Genomic DNA, 22,531 nt, shown 5'->3' with positions numbered 1-22,531 from the left:
CATTATTCACACGTGAATAACATAAATACAGTCTATTATACAGCATTTTTTACATGTGAATAATAGAAATACAGTCTATTATACAGCATTATTCACACGTGAATAACGTAAATACAGTCTATTATACATCATTATTCACATGTGAATAATATAAATACAGTCTATTATACAGCATTATTCATATGTGAATAATATAAATACAGTCTACTATACATAATTATTCACACGTGAATAACATAAATACAGTCTATTATACAGCATTATTCACATGTGAATAATATAAATACCGTCTATTATACAGCATTATTCACATGTGAATAATGTAAATACAGTCTATTATACAACATTATTCACATGTGAATAATATAAATACATTATACATTCACAGTACATGTACAGTCAAAAGGAACATATGCATTATATAGTCTGATGGCTAATGTATTTAATGTTACACACGTTTGTGTGTTATGGCTATGAGGTTTTTTCTTCTTCCTTGGCCTCAGTCTGGACACCCTCTCCAGGGGCCCAGGCTTACCTTTTTTCTCACCATTTTTTGTAAGCGATCCTGTTCTGTCTCCCTGTAATGTTTGTCTGCTCTTGAATGGGATTGTGCTGAAAATGTTAATTTCCCCCTCGGGGATTAATAAAGTACTTCTGATACAATAGGATCATATTCTGCTATTTATTACAAATAGCAACAATGACGGATCTTAGCATCCACGAACAACAGTCTGGGTGAAAAATCGAAGGGCAGGAAACAAAACAGAGCACTAAATAAAAGCATCTAAAATTATCAGGTGTGGTTATTCGCTTTCTCTTCCGATGCCTTGCAGCAGTGATATATAAAGCTATACGTCTACAGGCTGCGTGTTACTATTATTGTCTGCACTATATGCGGCATATTTTATCTCTGGATCCTGTGCAATATAGAGAATATAAATTATATACATTTTGCTGACGATAGAGCTTCTAACGATATCGTGATAATGCATGTTGATGACAAATTTGACAGTACAAAAGCATCCTCAACGCAATGTAGTGTCCTTGCTAGCGGTTAATGTCCCTCCACAGTGCAGCTTCTAAATGTTAAAATAATTTTGTATATATTATCACACAACTTTTATGCTTAAGGGCCGTTGCTATAATTATTGTCAATTGTGCTGAAGTGGTATTTTTCTTTGTCCGTGCAAAGCTGGCAATCCCAAAGACAAGGCGATATCACCAGCGTCAACACATTTGCATTTTTGTATAATCATGTCTAACTGGAGTTGTCGAGATTACCCCCCTTCCCTCAGCGACAGCTTCAGTGACGTAAACAGGGACCTCCCAAATAAATAGAGGAAGCACGTGGGCTAGACTTTAGAACGTAGTTTGGATCTGTAACTAGAATACAGCCCAAAACACGTGTCTCCTCACTGAGCCAAATTGAACTCTGTCTCTGCATGATTCCTTGCTTCTCGTCTGTTTAATAGATGTCATCAGGGTTTGAACCTGACACTAAATCACACATTTTCGCCTCCATGGCAGCACAGCAACTACCGTAAATTACGGACTATTAAAACTTAGTTTTTTTTCTAGGGTTTGAACCCTGAAAGTCATAAAACGGTGCGACTAATTTATGGGTACCAAAGACTATAAAAATGGGACCCATTACCACCTTGCTTAGCACTCAGCATCAAGGGTTAGAATTGGAGGTTAAATCACCAAAATGATTCCCGAGCGTGGCCACCGCTGCTGCTGACTGCTCCCCTCACCTCCCAGGGGGTGGAACAAGGGGATGGGTCAAATGCAGAGGTTAATTTTACCACACCTAGTGTGTGTGTGACTATCAGTGGTACTTTAACTTTAACTTTTTCTCTGCTAAATAGTTAAAACAAACAAGCTGAAAAAACAGAATAGGTGTGTTATTGTTTGTGCTATGGTGCCATCTTTTGGACAAGTTCACTCACTGCTGGTGCTGCAGTCGCTGCATGGCCTTTCATTTAAGCAACACATAACTATAACAATGTGTGGAGGTTGCACTCCAGTGGGTTCTTCGGACCACCAAGCATTGACATGCGGGCAGGATTCAGGTTCAATGAAGTTGTATTTTTCCAAACAAAGTCCTTCTGTGGCTTTTCAGCAATTGTCCTTTTTCTCTTGCTCTCGCTCCAACTCCCACTCCAACACTTCTCTCCTCCCGGCTGCTGCCTTTTAACAGAGCGACAGGTGATTAGATAACCGGGCCCAGGTGGGCCATCTACGCACCTGTTGCTGATGTCGAAACCGGTCTTGGCACACCCCGCTTCGCTGCAGGCCCGCAGGCCACGCCCCCCTCCACATAATGTTTACTTACTAAACCGTCCCATGTGTCATGAGTACGGGTGTGCATTTATGCATGTTCGTACGAGCTAGTTTTGTTAGCATTAGCCACTATGCTAACATGTTTACGAGTGTCTTTGTTAGTATTATTAACTTACAATTGCATTCTTTTTGTGTTGTTTTAGTTTTGTAAAAATCACCAAAATGTCAACGTGAACTTATTGAGTTTGTTTAGCTGAATGGAGAGCTAGCTTCCGCAGCTAGTGGGTCCATAACGATGACTAATGTTTTGTTTGATCAGCCGTTTTACTGCCGTGTGACAGGCACCAGTTGGAAACAATTAAGCAATGTAAATAAACATTTATCGTTTTTTTTATGTGTAGGTAACTCAATTCACAACATATATACAGTATGTGCGGTTTATGGTCCGGTGCGGCTAATATATGGAAAATATTGTTTTCTTCTAAAATGTAGTGAGTGTGGCTTATTTTCCGGAAAATATGGTATGTTTCTTACAACTATTATTATCATTGGAGGACGAGAAGACAATGACTAGCTAAACATGCCATAGGAAAATACCAAAAAAAACATAGCTTGTCGCTTAGCTAGAGCTCTTGAAAGTAAAAATGGTGGGCGGATCGATACAAATTGTTTTTTGTCGTTTTTGTTGTCGTTTACAAACTCAAGATATAAGAGCCAATAGGTTTTGCTTGTTTATATTTTTTGGCGCTATTGACTTTATTATACATTTTGACGTAAAAGGAGGGAATAAGAAAATAATTTAAATATTAATGGATTTCAACCGATTTGAGTTGTGATCAAAAATGTTATCACCTAATGATTCTGAAAATTTTAAGGAAGAACAATGGTACGATCAATACTGCCCCGGTAACTACTTGGTATTGGACTGATACCCAAAGCTGTAGTATTGCCCAAAACGAATGTAAAGTATTCAAACAGAAGAATAGGTGCTCATTACGTTTTAACAAAAGTGTAGATATAAAAATGTTATAAAGTAAAGTAACCTAGTATCAACAGTAAATAAACAAGTAGATTAATAATAGCTTTGAGGAAATAATACAACTGAAAATTACGCAATATGTTGCCACATACGCCAGCAGCTAATTGAGAAGCCTTTGTATTTCTCTTTCAAATTGTTCTATTGTCATTTGTACGCCAAAAAATATTTTGTGATGTACAAAATCGAAAACCAGTGAAGTTGGCACGTTGTGTAAATGGTAAAGAAAAACAAAATACAATGATTTGCAAATCATTTACAATTTATAATCAAGTGAATAGACTGCACAGACAAGTTTAAACTGAGAAACTTAATTTATTTTTTGCAAATAATCATTAACTTAGAATTTAATGGCAGCAACACATTGCAAAAAAAAGTTGGCACAGGGGCATTTTTACCACTGTGTTACATGGCCTTTCCTTTTAACAAAGTGGTGACCCTCGCCCCATCCCTTGTTTGTGAATGACTGAGCATTTCATGGAATCTACTTTTATACCCAATCATGGCACCCACCTGTTCCCAATTAGCCTGTTCACCTGTGGGATGTTCCAAATAAGTGTTTGATGAGCATTCCTCAACTTTTTCAGTCTTGTTGGCCACTTGTGCCAGCTTTTTTGAAACATGTTGCACTCTGAATGAGCTAAAATTTGCAAAAAATACCAAAGTTTTCCAGTTTGAACGTCAAGTATCTTGTCTTTGCAGTCTATTCAATTGAATATAGGTTGAAAGGGATTTGCAAATCATTGTGTTCTGTTTTTATTTACGATTTACACAACGTGCCAACTTCACTGGTTTTGGGTTTTGTACATTATCACATAATATATTTTAGGACCTATCTCTCCATCCCTAGTTCTGTAGCAATAGCAATAAGGAGCTGACACGAATGCTACATCGCTAATGTACCGTTACAAATGATCGATCTACTGATGATATCTCTTAATGAAGAGATATCATCAGTAGATCGATCATGCACTAACTCCGCCAATAAATATAGTTTCTGGGTAAATCCTTGGTGTTGTTGTTAGTTGGTAAAACAGCTGTCTTCAAAAATGGTTTGCACACAACAAAAGACTTCTTTGACATGAAAGACAAAAGTTAACTCGGCACTTTTTACTTTTTCAGATGAAGATTAATGTCGTTGCAGTGATATGTGCTGGTTAGTATAACCAACATCAAATTATTTTCAATCATTGGGTCGCACCGTGGACATATTTGGTTTGGACTACAACACCGCTGGTGAAAAGAAAAGGGCGGTCTTATTTACGTGGCTCACCTTCGGCAGCGTCTTCTCCCCATCAACTTTGTTGTAGCGGTGTAGCGTGCAAGGACGGGAGTGGAAGAAGTGTCAAAAGATGGAGCTAACTGTTTTAATGACATTCAGACTTTACTTCAATCAATAACGGAGCAGCATCTCCTCATCCGGAAACAACAACACCGGAAATGTGTCCCGTGAAAAAACGTCCGACCGGAACTCTCTAATAACTAAAGTTCATTGGGTGAATAATGTATACTCACTACACCGGTATGTTTTAGCGCTTTCATGGCGAGTTTACTGACAGATATAAGTAAGAACTTTACACTACTTTATATTAGAAATGGCAACAGCTGAGGATGAATGTCCCATAACAAGATAATAGAGAAAAAGAAGAAGCTTATCAACTACGGTGTCGGCACGGACTACAAAAGCGGGTGCGCACAATTTTTCAGGACTTATGCAGATCCCAAATACAGATCAGAAGGTAAGGACAGTTGCTTTTGCATAATATTGCGAAACAAAACGCCAGATAATATGTCTTACCTTATACGCACACCATAATAATACTCGTATGTTGAAGCACAGTACAATCCATCAAGCGGTGCGGCTTCATAGTTTACCAAAGTTGTACTAAAACATTTTGATAGATTTTTGAGCGCCGTGTGTAATGTTATATATTTTCAATGGAACATATAACATTTTGGTGTTGTTTACATGATTGTTTCATATTGCAGTCTACACGTATCTCTTACGTTTGACTGCCCTATACTGGTCACACTTATCATTTCATCATGCACCAAATAAAATTGCTTCGAGGTCGGTAAGCAAAACCATAATTATTCCTTACATTAGGCGCACCGGGTTATAAGGCGCACTGTCGAGTTTTGAGGAAAAAAGATTTTAAGTGCGCCTTATAGTCCGGAAAATACGGTATATATGTATGTAGCTCACTGTCCTAAAATACAAGAAGCCTCCAACTCCTCCTCCCCTTCCACATAAAAACGGTGCCACCAAGTTTGAAACTGAAAAAAAAAAGGTACTCTGAAAAGCAGAAAGTTGAAAATAAAAACCTGTCACACTCAAAAAATCCAATAACAGTGTAAACTCAAATCTGAAGATGGCCATTGAAAAATTTCATGCAAAAAGATCCACAAAAAATATATGGTAACTGTTTTAATGACTCAACTCAGCATTTACAATACAATCAGGCATAATTGTTTCAGTGTAAATACATTTTTTTTTACAATAGCAAGATTTTTTTTCCAATACCAGAACTTACTGGCAATGGTCTTGCTCCACATAGGTAAGAAAAGTGGGTTTTGCATAACATTACCTCTTTAATGAAGACTGTATTTAAACAGGCTGTTCATCATGTGATCAAAAGTTTTCTTTAAAAATTTGAAAACCGTAGCTTCAAAAAGTTACAATACGTGTTAAGAACTGGCTTTTTCTGTCACACTGTCATGACCTCCTGATGGCAGAACTCTTTCTGTGTTTGACTATGGCCTTATTGTTGAACCGCCTAAGAAAAACCTGTTCTACCCTTCTCCTAAAACATCCTGATGTTTATTGGTCAGAAATTTAAGTGATAGAATAAAAAAACCTCACCTGCCCAAAGACATAGGGCCAGTCTAGGGGTGGTGGAAATGATCGATTTTTTTGACGCATCAGAAATCACGATTGTCCGGTTCAAACACTGATGACATCGATTAAACAAGACAAGAAGCAAGGGATTAAACAGAGACATAATTAAATCTGGCTCAACGAGGAGAAACGCGTAGACACTGTACCCGTGGACAGTGTCGTCCCACGCTCCTGGCGAAAGATTGTACGCCTCCTCTTTTATTTGGACTTTCCCTGATTGCATGGCAACAGCTGTTTCTAAGGGAGGGGGGTCGTAAACAGTCATCGCCTTTGATTACAAAACAGTTCAAAGAAAAGGTGGGTTCAGAGAAAAGGTCGTAAACCAGACCTGGGCATTCTGCGGCCCGCGGGCTGCATCCGGCCCTTTGTGCGTCCCTGTCCGGCCCGCGTGAGGCCAATTATAAATTACAAAATACATTTTAAAAAGTATCTATGTCGAGTGTGCAATACAACGGTGCTGCTTTTGTTTTGAAAATCGTTATTTGTATTACTTCCGTGTGGACGTATGTGTGATTGTGAGTGAATGTGAACAACTGCAATTACAAAATAAAGTTGAAAAAACATCTATGTCCTGCGCGCAATACAACTGTGCTGCTTTTATTTTGAAAAGTATTATTTATGGGCGTGTGTCCGTGTGTAACCTGCGAGTGAAGGTGCACATGCAGCGACAAGTGATGCACGGTTTACACCCGAGACGCCAAAAAGAGAAAAGTTGATGAGGAATGCCGTGTTTTCAACAACACATGAACTGCAAAGCAACGTCCCCTCACCTAAGGTGCGTGCCTGCGCAATTGCGCACTGCTCAAGCGTCCGCTGCGCGCAGCAAGTATATGATGGCACCAAATCAAATCCCATCTGAATTCTAAACAAAATAAACATATTTATTCTATGGAATTTTGCAATGCAACTTTGAGTGACAGTGACAACAAGCGGCCCTAATGGTGTTCGTCAACACCGTTCAATTGAACACCGTTCAATTATTGTAACGTCTATCGAGATGCTTCGAGGACAGGAATTATATCGATCACTTTATTGAACAAAACTGTTTATATTGGGACATAACCACACCAAAAACATGAGTAAAACAATTCTATCTCGAAAAACTAGTCATTTTCTGCCGTACAAACCAGGCCAAAACCAACTTGTCATCTGTCACCAACACGCATAGCACTAAACCACTGGTGCGTTTAAGGCCACACAAAAAGTCGGACAACTCAAACACCACACAAAGTTACACTATGACTCCTCAGTCATACGTGTGCTTATTTTACTGTCATTTATTATTAATGTTAATTTATATATATTAGTCATGGAATGCTGTTACACACACTATGTTGAAGTATTACTATTATTATTATTATTATTATTATTTATCTTACGGTATATATCAAAAATAATATTGAGCAAAATTTAATTGAAATATTGTCGATGTGGCCCTCCAGCAGTGCTCGGGTAGCTCATGCGGCCCCCGGTAAAAATTTATTGCCCACCCGTCGTAAACAGTTCACAAAAAAAGGTCGTAAAACAGTTCAAAGAAGAGGTCCCTGGAGGGGAGTCTGGTCCTGCTTCCTCTCCACTTTGTAGTTCTCAGGTCAAGACACAATCTTTCTGTGGATTACAATACATCAAAGAAACAGCACACCTTCATGTTGCTTCCCATCCTACACATTGGAGTTTTACAAGCCTTCTTCTTGGTAGGATCAAAGACAGCTTTTGTCCTCTCGCCGGGAACTCATGGCAGCACAAAGTTTTGTGATAACTTAGACACAATTATTCTGACGATCGTGGAAGATTTTAAATTGATGGACAATCGTCCAAATATTGGTCATTTAAGTATGTTCAGGTAAAACAGACTATTCTAAAAATGTGTAAATATCGCGGAAACACATGCATAGCAGATGAGAAGCCATGCTAACAAAGTGTGTCAAAGTGTATTAGAAGGCAGGAAGTGAAAGCCCATTCACCAGTTCTTGATTGAGGGTCCGCGCAGATCTTTCAACCTCAACACCTCAACAGCCATCTTTGAACCCTTTTCTCACATTACCCTTTGTTATTGGCTGCAATCATAATCAGTCGGAGCCTTCAAATGGATCAAGGATCATCTGTGTCTTCACAGATCCCCCAGCTTGGTGCAGAGGGAAGCTTTTAAGCAACTTTAAGCAACACCACATTGAATGAGGCCACTTGTAAAGTTCAACAACCCTGCCTCGTTCAAAGGCAGAAAGTTGACTTTTGCACAAATGTTTATGTTTTTGGGTTCTTAATGTTACGGGCGGTGGAGAAGAAGACAAGGCAGGGACGTCCTTTAGCCTGAGGCGTATTTATTGATATAATAAAATGACGTGTGTAATAAATCCAATCGTGTATGGTTTGACTATGTGGTGCGTGTAGCAGGTGAGTTGTACCGCACAATGTTGGAGGTGCGTGTTGTGAGAGGTGCGGAAGTCCAGAAGGGGCAAGCAAGAGGTCAAGGGCAGGAGTCAGTGTCCAGGCGAGATGTCGAGATCCAGGGAGGCAGCAGGAAGACCAGAGGGAATCCGGGGAGACGAGACACACCGCTCGAATCCAGGGAACGGAGAGGAACTGCAGGGTGACGACACAGGACAGGAGACAATGAGCACAGAGGAGGGGAAACACAGAGAGCACGGAAGCACATAGGCCAGGAGAGCTAGAGACGTGTGGGGCTTACTGTACGGAGACAAGTAGCTACGTTCTGGCACTGGAACGCAGGACACGCTGGCTTAAGAAGGCAGGGGAGCAGGAGATGTACTGAGGAATGCGCAGCGGCACGCGCTTGTGTCGTGACACTTAACATGTCAATCAGTTGATCAACAGATTGTTTGTATGATTTTTTTGATGAATTGCAATGCTATTTTTTTTTATCTTGGTTCTGTTTCTTATTTTGTCTCTTGATGCTCTACGCATAATTTATTTGCAAATCAACCAGCATATATATAATGTTCCCCCGGTTTTAAGTTTTTGTCAACGGATGATTCACTCCTGCTTCAGGCGCAGGACAGTTATATTTGTTTCCATCCATCTTCTTCCGCTTATCCGAGGTCGGGACGCGGGGGTAGCAGCAGCCTTAGCAGGGAAGCCCAGACTTCCCTCTCCCCAGGCATTTCGTCCAGCTCCTCCCGAGGGAACCCGAGGCGTTCCCAGGCCAGCCGGGACACATAGTCTTCCCAACGTGTCCTGGGTCTTCCCCTTGGCCTCCTACCGGTCGGACGTGCCCGAAACACCTCCCTAGGGAGGCGTTCGGGTGGCATCCTGACCAGATGCCCGAACCACCTCATCTGGCTCCTCTCGATGTGGAGGAGCAGTGGCTTTACTTTGAGCTCCCCCCAGATGACAGAGCTTCTCACCCTATCTCTAAGGGAGAGCCCCGCCACCCGGCGGAGGAAGCTCATTTCGGTGATCTTGTCCTTTCGGTCATAACCCAAAGCTCATGACCATAGGTGAGGATGGGAACGTAGATCGACCGATAAATTGAGAGCTTTGCCTTCCGGCTCAGCTCCTTCTTCACCACAACGGATCGATACAGCGTCCGCATTACTGAAGACGCCACACCGATGTGCCTGTCGATCTCACGATCCACTCTTCCCCCACTTGTGAACAAGACTCCGAGGTACTTGAACTCCTCCACTTGGGGTAAGATCTCCTCCCCAACCCGAAGATGGCACTCCACCATTTTCCGGGCGAGAACCATGGATTCGGACTTGGAGGTGCTGATTTTCATCCCAGTCGCTTCACACTGTGTTTCATTTCAGCAAAATACAGATTTGATATTTCAGTCGTTAAAGATACAAAATGTTCTCCGTTTATACTGACTACATTTTTTCCTTTTTGTTTGTCTGTTCAGGTCTACTGACTACGGTTCTACGTATGAGAGGATGAATGACAAAGTCGGATCTAAGACCGTTCTGAGTTACCTTTATGTCTGTCCAACCAACAAGAGAAAGGTAAGTTCCAGCTGCAAGCTGCATTTCTTGAAATGCCGTCACACATCATCATCGGCGGTCACTCGAAGCGAGTATGGCGGTCCTCCTGGTAGGGGGGTATCCCTTTATGGAGGATGCCTGTGCGTGACTTTGTTTAACGTGGGGAGACTGGTGCACAGACAGTCACCACAAGATCTTGACGGATCCGGGTCAGGTTCCAGTGGCATGGAGTCCAAGACGACTGGGGACCCTTTTCTGCTGCAGCCTTCATACGCCATCGCAGCCGTTGTGGTAGTTCTTAAATCTACCGTTTTCCGCCTGCTCCAGTGCAGCATCAACGCTGGAAATGTGTCCCGTGAAAAAACGTCCGATCGGAACCCTCTAATAACTAAAGTTCCTTGGGTAAATAATGTAAACTCATTACAGTTCTTAGCGCTTTGATAGCTAGTCTACTGACAAACATATAAATAACAACTTTAGGCTACTTTATGTTAGAAATGGCAACAGCGGAAGATGAATGTGACCTAAGAAGGTAGTGAAAAAGAAGAAAGTTATGACTAAGGCATCAGCATGGACTACAATTGCGGACGCGTGCACATTTTCAGGACTTATGCAGACCCCAAATACACATCAGCAGGTACCAGAAGGTAAGAAAAGTTGCTTTTGCATAATATTGCGAAACAAAACGCCAAATAATATGTCTGGTAATAGGTGCCATTTTGTGGCACACACCAAAATAATAATTTTTTGTTTACAGTCCAACAATCCATCAAGCGGTGCGGCTTCATAGCTTACCGAAGTCGTACTATAAACATTTTGATTTTTGAATGCCGTGTGTAATGTTCTATATTCTCAATGGAACATTTAAAGTTTTGGTGTTGTTTACTGCCATCATATTGCAGTCTACACGTATCTCTTATGTATGACTGCCATCTACTTGTCACACTTATCATTACACCGTGTAGCAAATAAAATTGCTTCAATGTCAGTAAGCACAACCAGAATAATGCCGTACATTAGGCGCACCGGTTATAAGGCGCATTGTCGATTTTTGGGAAAATGAAAGGATTTTAAGAAAAATATGGTATATCAATGTGCAGTGTCTAATGCAGCATTTTAAGTGGGGTTACCATTTTTTGCTTGGTAAACTTGCTCGCCCCCGGTATAAACTATTTGCTTGCCTAACATAATTGATATTGCGACATTTCAAACAGCAGTTTCTTTAATTTAAAAATGCAGCTAAATTCTACACTTACCAAACATATCTTTCGGACCTGATATGGCCCACGGGCCGCATATTTAATATTGATTATCAACAGTTACGCTAGTACAGTATAGTATAATATATTACAGTATCAGTATATGGTCAACACTACAGTGATTATATCAATATGTTTTATTATCAAAATATTGTTTTGTTATTGTTTACAAACTCAGGAAATACGTCCCTGGACAAAGGAAGATTCATAGGGGAAAAGACGAAGAAATTAAATGAAAATCAATTTTATTTTTGTTTTGTTTCAAAATTAAATTAAAATAAACCAATCAATTTTTGTTTTTCAATACTTACTTCTGAAAAGGAAATTCAATGACCAAAACACACTGACTGAGAAATATATATTTAATTTTGTAAATTCATGACCAGTACATATGTATTTATGTTAGATGTGTTGTACCAGAGAGAGGCATCATTTCAACAAATAAATACAACCAAAATTAATAAATGTTTACAAATTACTTTTGATTTGACCAAGTGAAATAAGTATTTGATCCCCTGGAATTCTGACCTCCACATAGGCATACACATGAGTCATGTCCTTGAGCAAAAAGGTTTTATGAGATAGGCAGCACTGCAGATATGATATGTGGAAATGGAAGAAATGCAAGATAAAAGTGAATCCTCCCTTTAAAGCTCCATGAAGAGGTCACCTCATGGGGTAGGAAAGATTGCGAGTAAAGGTGAAAGCCCAAAATTAGCTGACTGTACAAACCCCAAAACCAGTGAAGTTGGCACATTGTGTAAATAAAAACAGAATATAATAATTTGCAAATCCTTTTCAACCTATTTTCCATTGAATAGACTGCAAAGACAAGATACTTAACGTTCGAAAACATTCATTTTTTGCAAATATTAGCAAAAAGTGGCAAAAAAGACTGAGAGTGTTGAGGAATGCTCATCAAACACTTATTTGGAACATCCCACAGGTGAACAGGCTAATTGGGAACAGGTGGGTGCCATGATTGGGTATAAAAGCATCTTCCATGAAATGCTCAGTCATTCACAAACAATGATGGGGCGAGGGTCGCCACTTTATGAGCAAATGTGTGAGCAAATTGTCCAACAGTTTAAGAACAACATTTCTCAACTAGCTATTGCAAGGAATTTAGGGATATTACCATCTACGGTCCCTAATATCATCAAAAGGTTCAGATAATCTGAATAAAAATCACCGCACGTAACATTGAATGCCCGTGACCTTGGATCCCTCAGGCGGTACTGCATCAAAAAGCGACATCAGTGTGTAAAGGATATCACCACATGGGCTCAGGAACACTTCAGAATACCACTGTCAGTAACTACAGTTTGTCGCTACATCTGTAAGTGCAGGTAAAACTCTACTATGCAAAGCGAAAGCCATTAATCAACAACACCCAGAAACGGCGCCCGAGCTCATCTAAGATATAATGATGCAAAGTGTAAAAATGTTCTGTGGTCTGACGAATCCACATTTCAAATTGTTTTTGGAAACTGTGGAGGTTGTGTCCTCTGGAACAAAGAGGAAAATAACCATCCAGATTGTTATAGGCGCAAAGTTCAAAAGCCAGCATCTGTGATGGTATGGGGGTGCACTAGTGCCCAAGACTTGGGTAACTTACACATCTGTGACGGCGCCATTAATGCTGAAAGGTACATACAGGTTTTGGAGCGACAGATGTTGCCATCCAAGCAACGTCATCATGGACGCCCCTGCTTATTTCAGCAAGACAATGCCAAGCCATGTGTTACAACAGCGTGGCTGGTTTTGTATATCCACACCAACACAGATATTTTTTAAAACGCCAGCCCAGTGTTAAAACAATCTCCATCCACATGATGGTTGTTTCAAAACATTCTGTTCACACAAGAACACATCCACAGGCTGCCATGTTGTCCAATCAGAAGCCTGTAAAAACAGCTACCACTGATTGACATTGACGTTAAACTCCTATCCTGAAATCCGTCAAATAAATAATTCAAAAATACATCGGAGAATGGGTTGTGAACCCTTTCTCGTGCTCTTTTTTAAACAATTATGCCTATCGTTCACAATCATTATGAGATGTTCGATAATATCGGACTGATGATATTATCGGCCGATAAATGCTTTAAAATGTAATATCGGAAATTATCAGTATCGGTTTCAAAAAGTATAACGTATGACTTTTTAAAACGCCGCTGTATGGAGTGGTACATGAATGTAGGGAGAAGTACAGAGCGCCATTAAACCTTAAAGGCACTGCATTTGCGTGCCGGCCCAATCACATAATATATACGGCTTTTCACACACACGGGTGAATGCAAGCATACTTGGTCAACAGCCATACAGGTCACACTGAGGGTGGCTGTATAAACAACTTTAACATTGTTACAAATATGCGCCACACTGTGAACCCACACCAAACAAGAATGACAATCACATTTCGGGAGAACATCCGCACCGTAACACAACATAAACTCAACAGAACAAATACCCAGAACCCCTTGCAGCACTAACTCTTCCGGGACACTACAATATACACCCCCGCTGCCCATAGCCCGCCCCCCCAACCCCACCCACCTCAACCTCCTCATGATAATAATAATAATATATTTTATTTGTAAAAAGCACTTTATATTGAGTAAACAACCTCAAAGTGCTACAGTGTATTAAAACAAATACAAATAAAAATATAATAAAAAATAAATACAAATAAAAACTAGAACAGCCAAATAGCTAGAGCTAGTATGCATATATCTAAAAAAAGTCTTTTTTAAAAAGAAGGGTTTTTAAGCCTTTTTTAAAAGCATCCACAGTCTGTGGTGCCCTCAGGTGGTCAGGGAGAGCGTTCCACAGACTGGTAGCGGCGGAGCAGAAAGCCCGGTCTCCCATTGTTCGTAGCTTTGTCCTCGGAGGTTGGAAGAGGTTAGCCTGTCCGCAGCGGAGGTGTCTTGTGGAGGATTTGGGGGTGAGTAGTTATTTGAGGTAGAGGGGGGCATTACCTTGGAGGCACTGGTGGGTTAGTAGGGAGACTTTGTATTCAATCCCGAGTGGAACAGGAAGCCAGTGAAGGGATTTGAGAACTGGTGTGATGTGGTCATATTTCCGCTCTCTCAGGGAGAGCATGTCCCAAATTCCAAGCTGCTGTTTTGAGGCATGTTAAAAAAAAATAATGCACTTTGTGACTTCAATAATAAATATGGCAGTGCCATGTTGGCATTTTTTTTTCCATAACTTGAGTTGATTTATTTTGGAAAACCTTGTTACATTGTTTAATGCATCCAGCGGGGCATCACAACAAAATTAGGCATAATAATGTGTTAATTCCACGACTGTATATATCGGTATCGGTCGATATCGGAATCGGTAATTAAGAGTTGGACAATATCGGAATATCGGATATCGGCAAAAAAGCCATTATCAAACCTCTCTAATTATGAGAGTTAACATTTACAAATTGGCGGTTCAAAAAAAGGCGACTTTCATTCATAGTTATTGCATGCTCTGTGTTCAAATGTTTCAGCATATTGCGCGGATGTCCTCTTGATGAAATAGCAGTCTTATAAATATTACAAGTAGGGATGTTGCAATCTTTTCTCGTAAAATGTCAGTTTTTGTTTGTTCTGACCATGCCATCTTGGGATCGTCTCTACCCGGAAGCATTGATAAGAGAATTCCAAGGAATTGATACACTGGGATTATTTTCCATTTTCATTCTCATCCCTTTTTTTTTTTTTTTGAGTATTTTTATTTAGCACGGTAATAAGGGACAAAGTATGTTTCTTATCAACTCAATGGGGTAGTACTTTAGATCTTGTGACGCCTCTGAATAAAACAGATCACATGTGTGAATTTACAGACTAACTCCCAACCAGGCTGTTACCATATTGGACAAAAATTAAGTTTTTCTGTTGAAGTCTTTGTCTAGTGCAGCAATTGTATCGCAGGCAGCAGTATCATACTGTGGGTCTGTCTGAATGAAACAATACATTTCCTCGGCTGGGGATTACCGTATTTTCTGTACCGTAGGGCGCACCGGATTAAAAGGCGCACTGCCGATGAGCGGGTCTATTCAGGTCTTTTTTCATACAAAAGGTGCACCGGATTATAGGGCGGATTATATAGCTTTATAAAATATTCAATTTATTAATAATAATTCCTACTTTGGTCAGGTTCGTAACCAACTAACAGCGATAAACAAGATTTTACTTTATGTAAAGAAATGTGTTTTGATTTTTTTCAAAAATTAAATCATTTCCTTGTGGTCTACATAACATGTGATGGTGGTTCTTTGGTCAAAATGTTGCATAGATTATGTTTTACAGATCATCTTCAAGCCGCTTTCTGACCGTCTTGTGGGCGGTCTTATTTACGTGGCTCACCTTCGACAGCGTCTTCTCCCCGTCATCTTTGTTGTAGCGGTGTAGCGTGCAAGGACGGGAGTGGAAGAAGTGTCAAAAGATGGAGTTAACTGTTTTAATGACATTCAGACTTTACTTCAATCACTAACGGAGCAGCATCTCCTCATCCGTGGCTCACTAGTGCAACAACAACGCCGAAAATGTGTCCCGCTTCCATTGCAAGATATAAGTGAGAACGTTATGCTACTTTATATTAGAAAGGGCAACAGCAGAGGATGAATGTCCCATAACAAGAAGATAGTGAAAAATAATAAGCTTATTGACTACGGCATCGGCACGGACTACATTGGCGGTATGTTTGCAAATTTTTAGGACTTATGCAGATCCCAAATACACATCAGCAGGTACCAGAAGGTAAGAAAAGTTGCCTTTGCTTAGTGTTGTAAAACAAAACGCCAGATAATGTCTGCTAGTGGGTGCCATTTTGCGGTCTTTATACACACACCATCATAATACTTGTATCTCTGACTATGGTAGTCGTAATGGGCCGACAATCCATCAAGCGGTGCGGCTTCAAAGTCGTACTAAAACATTTTGACAGATTTTTGATTACCGTGTGTAATGTTCTTTACTTTCAATAGAACTTTTAAAGTTTTGGTGTTGTTTACTGGCGTCATATTGCGGTCTACACATATCTCTTATGTGTGACTGCCATCTACTGGTCACACTTATCATTACACCATGTACCAAATAAAATTGCTTGGAGCTAGGTAAGCACAACCAGAATTATTCCGTTTATTAGGCGCATCGGGTTATAAGGCGCATTGTCGATTTTTGAGAAAATGAAAGGATTTTAAGTGCGGTAAAAATACGGTAGTCTCTTTTTTCAGGCGTCCTGCTCATTTTTCATCGGCTTGTTATAATGGTTGGAAGATGAGCTTGATTCGAAAACAAAGAAATGTACCCTGGAAATTCATTGAAGAGACGAGACAATGAAAAAAGAGGACGTGTTTGATGATCCATAGTTAAAGAACATACTTTTATTGTATGGACAAGTCTCTTATGTCAATTATGTCACAAACACATCCAATTGATGTGTTGAGACATAATTCATGTGGCCCAGACTGTGTCTTCCATCTTGAAAGCATACCTTCATGATTTGACAACACAAGGCCCCTGCTGCTTTTCTCCTACCAGAAAGTAATCCCACTGAACCGCCGAACATTTGAAGGCTGATTCGCCACTGCTGGTTTATTCAACGATGTTTTGGAAAACGTCAAAAATGCAAAACTTCACAAACATGTTTGAAAGGCTCTAGAATTTCTGTCTAAATAAAAAGGAAAAATCTACAGACGCACGATGTGCACATGAGCAAGTAAACTCCATTAGAAATATTGTCGTATTTTCCGGACTATAGAACGCACCGGTAAATAAGTCGCACCCACTAAATTTGAAAATAAACAAATAATTTCCGATGTATTAGCCACAGCCGCAGATATATACGTCGTGAAATGAGATATTTACACAAACATATTTTTATTTTATTTACATACCTTGTTTCCAATTGGTGCCTGTAACAAGGCAGTAAAAGGGCTAATGAAACAAAACAGATAGTTCATTATTATGCACCCAACTAGATGCTAAAGCCAGCTCTCCAATCAGCCAAACACACAATAACTCCAAGGTGACTGACACATTGGGGAATTTACAGAGGACTTTTCTAAAACTGAAACTATACAAAAATAATGTCTATGGAGGTTGCCCTCCAGGGGGTTCTCTGGACCACCAAGCACCGACATGATAGCCCAGTTCAGGTTCAATACAGTTTTATTTTTCAATAAATTCTGTGGGTTGCTTTCCAGCAATTGCCTTTTTTGGCTGTGACAGGTGATTAGATAACAAGGCCCACCTGGGCCATCTACGCACCTGTCGCTGACTTCGAGGCCGGTCCTGGCACACCCCGTTCCGCTACAGGCCCACAGGCCATGCCCCCCTCCACATACCTCCACCGCCAGACGCAGGCCGGGAAGCCGTCCGCCTGAGCCTACTCGACCCCCCCGCCCCCCCTTTGGCATTGTCTTGGTAGTACCGGAGGGCACCGACCGCCCTCCGGATGACGAGGCACTCCCTCGCCACGGTGCTGTACCTCGCCTCCCGGTCGGAGAGCTTCCGGCTGATGTATAGGATGGGGCGGTCTACGCCCTCCACCTGCTGGGACAAAACAGCTCCCAGTTCTCTCGCTCTCAAGCCAGCTCCAACGTCTCTCCTCCCGGTTGCTTCTTATACAGAGCGACAGGTGATAAGAAAACAAGGCCCACCTGGGCCACCTACGCACCTGTCGCTAAATTCGAGGCCAGTCCTGGCACACCCCGTTCCGCTGCAGGCCCGCAGGCCACGCCCCCTCCACAATGTCATTGTAAGTTATTTATACTAACACAGGCACGTGTAAAGGCTAATGCTAACAACATTAGCTTACATTACAATAGATTACATTATGATAGCACGTACTGTCATGATCCGTTGCTCGGATCATGTTCTGTTTAGTTTTGGACTCCCTGAGTTCCTGTTTTGTGCATACCTGCGTTTGTTTTAGTTGCCATGGGTGCAAATTAGTTTCACCTACACCACCGTTCAAAAGTTTGGGGTCACATTGAAATGTCCTTATTTTTGAAGGAAAAGCACTGTACTTTTCAATGAAGATAACTTTAAACTAGTCTTAACTTTAAAGAAATACACTCTATACATAGCTAATGTGGTAAATGACTATTCTAGCTGCAAATGTCTGGTTTTTGGTGCAATATCTACATAGGTGTATAGAGGCCCATTTCCAGCAACTATCACTCCAGTGTTATAATGGTACAATGTGTTTGCTCATTGGCTCAGAAGGCTAATTGATGATTAGAAAACCCTTGTGCAATCATGTTCACACATCTGAAAACAGTTTAGCTCGTTACAGAAGCTACAAAACTGACCTTCCTTTGAGCAGATTGAGTTTCTGGAGCATCACATTTTTGGGGTCAATTAAACACTCAAAATGGCCAGAAAAAGAGAACTTTCATCTGAAACTCGACAGTCTATTCTTGTTCTTAGAAATGAAGGCTATTCCACAAAATTGTTTGGGTGACCACAAACTTTTGAACGGTAGTGTACCTCTGATTAGAGTTCGGGACGCTCACTTGCTCCTGGGCACTAATCAGAGCTATTTATTCCTGCCTTTCGCCACACTCGGTCTGGCTTCCTTGTTGCTGTATGCAACAGTTATGTTGGTTTATTCCTGTTTCCTTGCTCACAATTCCTGTGCTAAGTCTCGACTTAGCTCCCCGTGCTATTGGCACGCTTGAGTTGTTCTGTTTCTTAATACGTTGACTGATGTATGAGGAATAAATCACATTCTTACCTGCATACTTCGTCCAGAGTTCCGTCTGCACGCATAAACATGCGACCCCGACGTGGCGCGTACAAATATTCATGAAAACATTACCATCAAACATGTGACGGTTTAGTAAGTATGAGCTGTTTTAGTAATATTGTAAAACGTACAAACGTTGCTCGGAGTGATGAATGAAGAAACCATGCAAGTAGAAATGCTATGGATGGCTAGTAGACAGAACAGCATTTTTACTTCCAGTTCAATTTGTACTTCCAATTCAAGGCACGAAACAGTGAGCAAACTCGTCCAAACAATGGCGGCGTAGCACAAACTATATCACACTGTGGAAGGCTTCCTCCCGTGGGTTCACCTGATGTCGACAAACCCCCATGATAGCCCGGATGTCTGGTGTTAGCAATGTCATCCAATCACCTGCTAATAAGCGTGGTAGGTGATTGGATGATCTGCCCCAGCTGGGTAATCCAATCACCTGCCAGCTGTGCTTCGAGGCCGGTCCTTACACACCCCGCTCCGCGGCAGGCCCGTAGACCACGCCCCCCTCCACACACACATTGTCAGTCTATGTGCCAATGTTACTACTATGTAAGTTTGTTATATACAAAACATTATGGCCGTTAGCGAAAAAAATCCATCGAATGGTGGCACCTTTGTATAAGCCGCAGGGTCCAAAGATTGGGAAAAAAGTAGTGGCTTATAACCCGGAGAATACAGTAAATAAAAGGTCTACTGAAACCCACTACTACCCGACCACGCAGTCTGATAGTTTATATATCAATGACAAAATCTTAACATTGCAACACATGCCAATACGGCCGGGTTAACTTATAAAGTGCAATTTTAAATTTCCCGGGAAATATCCGGCTGAAAACGTCTCGGTATGATGACGTTTGCGCGTGACATCACGGATTGTAGCAGACATTTTGGAACAGCACGGTGGCCAGCTTAAGTCGTCTGTCTTCATCGCAAAATTCCACAGTATTCTGGACATCTGTGTTGGTAAATCTTTTGCAATTTGTTTAATGAACAATGAAGACAGCAAAGAAGAAAGCTGTAGGTGGGATCGGTGTATTAGCGGTTGGCTACAGCAACACAATGCCGTCCGCCGCCGCGCCGCTGTCCTCACCAGTGTCTGGGTTGACTTCCTCCGTCTCCGGGTCGCCGACCGCACCGATGATCATTGTGAAGTCCTCCGTCGCGCCGTCGATCGCTGGAACGCAGGTGAGCACGGGTGGTGATGAGCAGATGAGGGCTGGCGTAGGTGGAGAGTTAATGTTTTTAGCATAGCTCTGTCGAGGTCCCGTAGCTAAGTTAGCTTCAATGGCGTCGTTAGCAACAGCATTGCTAGGCTCCGCCAGGCGGGACAGCATTAACCATGTGGTTACAGGTCCAGGGTTTGGTTCGATGTCTCCTGATAGTAGAAGTAATAGTAGTATTGTTGATCTTCTGTCTATCCTTCCAGTCAGGGGCTTAGTTCTTCTGTTTCGATCTGCAGTTAAGCACGATGCTATCACGTTAGCTCCGTAGTTAAAGTGCTTCGCCGATGTATTGTCGTGGAGATAAAAGTCACTGTGAATGTCCATTTCGCGTTCTCGACTCTCATTTTCAAGAGGATATAGTATCCGAGGTGGTTTAAAATACAAATCTGTGATCCACAATAGAAAAAGGAGAAAGTGTGGAATCCAATGAGCCCTTGAACCTAAGTTACGGTCAGAGCGAAAAAAGATACATCCTGGCGTCCTGTACTGCACTCTAATCCTTCACTCTCACTTTCCTCATCCACAAATCTTTCATCCTCGCTCAAATTAATGGGGTAAACGTCACTTTCTCGGTTCAAATCGCTCCCGCTGCTGGTGGGAATGATTGTAAACAACGTGCAGATGTGAGGCGCTCCAAAACCTGGGACGTCACGCTACTTCCGGTACAGGCAAGGCTTTTTTATCAGCGACCAAAAGTTGCGAACTTTATCATCGATGTTCTCTACTAAATCCTTTCAGCAAAAATATGGCAATATTGCGAAATGATCAGGTATGATACATAGAATGGACCTGCTATCCCCGTTTAAATAAGAAAATTTCATTTCAGTAGGCCTTTAAGAGCACACTACTGTAAAATGGTATGATTTTAATTATGCTTCTCCAGCAAAGCGTGCACTATTGTGACCAGCGGAGACACATTAAACCCATAACTGTCATCTCAAATATATGCTGAGTAGAGCACTGAAATATGCCTTTGAATAAGATTATACAGTAATTACTGTAATCACTTGGCCTGCAAAACTGTTTTATGTTGTGCAGTTCGATTAACATTTTTGGAGCTCAATGGGAATGCCAATCAATTTGAGGCGATATGGTCAGCTCAAAGACACGAGCCAGAAAGACCACAGGAAAGCTGCCATGCAAAACCCTAACCACGGCCCATCAGGAGCGAAGGGTGAAGCGTCTTGCCCAAAGACACAACGGACACGTCTAGAGTAGTGGAAGCCGGGGATCTGCACGGCCGCTCTCCCAACCGAGCCACGCCGTGCCATCACCAATGGAATTGGATGAAGATGATATGCTATTCTACCTCTATGGCTGTGCAAATCAAGGACAATGGCTAGGATGGGAGTCTGCAATGCAACCTGACACAACATGGAAGAAGCTTCTCAATGTGTGGACCCCTGAACTTCTGTCATTCAAGATCAATGTCATCCACGATCAGCTTCCATCACCTTCAAATGTAAGACTATAGGGTAGGACTGTGCCAACTGTGCAACTACCAAAACTGCACTCCGCTCCACATTGTAAACTGTTGCTACATAATGGCGACATAACCAAGCCGTAAAACGATCCAGTTAGGATTGTCACCATACTTTGAAGAAACCAACGATAATAAGATAGCAGCTGCACAAATCTCAGACTTTAATTTTACAATTGCATTCTGTACAGCAGATGGCATAACATACATGAACCCAAAACTACCACTAACAAAATGTAAAGTCAAAGATATTCTGACCCAAGCAAGTGACTGGATATCCCTGATGGATGAGGAGCACAACAAAATAATGTTTCCTCCAAAAATATATTAGATACTTCCAAGCCCCCTGATATCACCATCTACTCAAGTTCTAAGAATGTCATATTATTTGAGCTGAACAGTCCCATCAGAGTTAAAAGTTAAGTTAAAGTACCAATGATTGTCACACACACTAGGTGTAGTGAAATTTGTCCTCTGCATTTGACCCATCCCCTTGTTTACCCCCAGCCAACCCAAACACCAGGAAGAAGTGTAAATACCAAGAATATGGTAGCCAAATGTGAAAACAGAGCTGAAAGTAGAACTGTGGAAGCAAAGGCATCTACATCACCACCTCCAGGAAATGCCTAGATTCCCGAGACATACC

The 22,531-nt window shown here is 41.3% G+C and overlaps 1 protein-coding gene across 4 annotated transcripts in view; it reads left to right on the top strand.

Annotated features, from left to right (window-relative positions):
* sorcs3a (sortilin related VPS10 domain containing receptor 3a) overlaps nucleotides 1-22,531 on the top strand; it is a 712,571-nt gene that overhangs the window by 355,134 nt on the left and 334,906 nt on the right. For all 4 annotated transcript variants that reach the window (XM_062027155.1, XM_062027158.1, XM_062027156.1 and 1 more), the window contains exon 3: nucleotides 10,081-10,180. In XM_062027155.1, coding sequence (XP_061883139.1) covers nucleotides 10,081-10,180 — 100 coding nt within the window. The remainder of the gene's footprint in view (nucleotides 1-10,080; nucleotides 10,181-22,531) is intronic.

Source organism: Entelurus aequoreus, linkage group LG18 (genome assembly GCF_033978785.1).
Source record: "Entelurus aequoreus isolate RoL-2023_Sb linkage group LG18, RoL_Eaeq_v1.1, whole genome shotgun sequence".
NCBI lineage: Eukaryota > Metazoa > Chordata > Actinopteri > Syngnathiformes > Syngnathidae > Entelurus > Entelurus aequoreus.
Note: the sequence above shows the minus strand (reverse complement) of the source record. Positions and strands in the feature narration are given on the sequence as shown.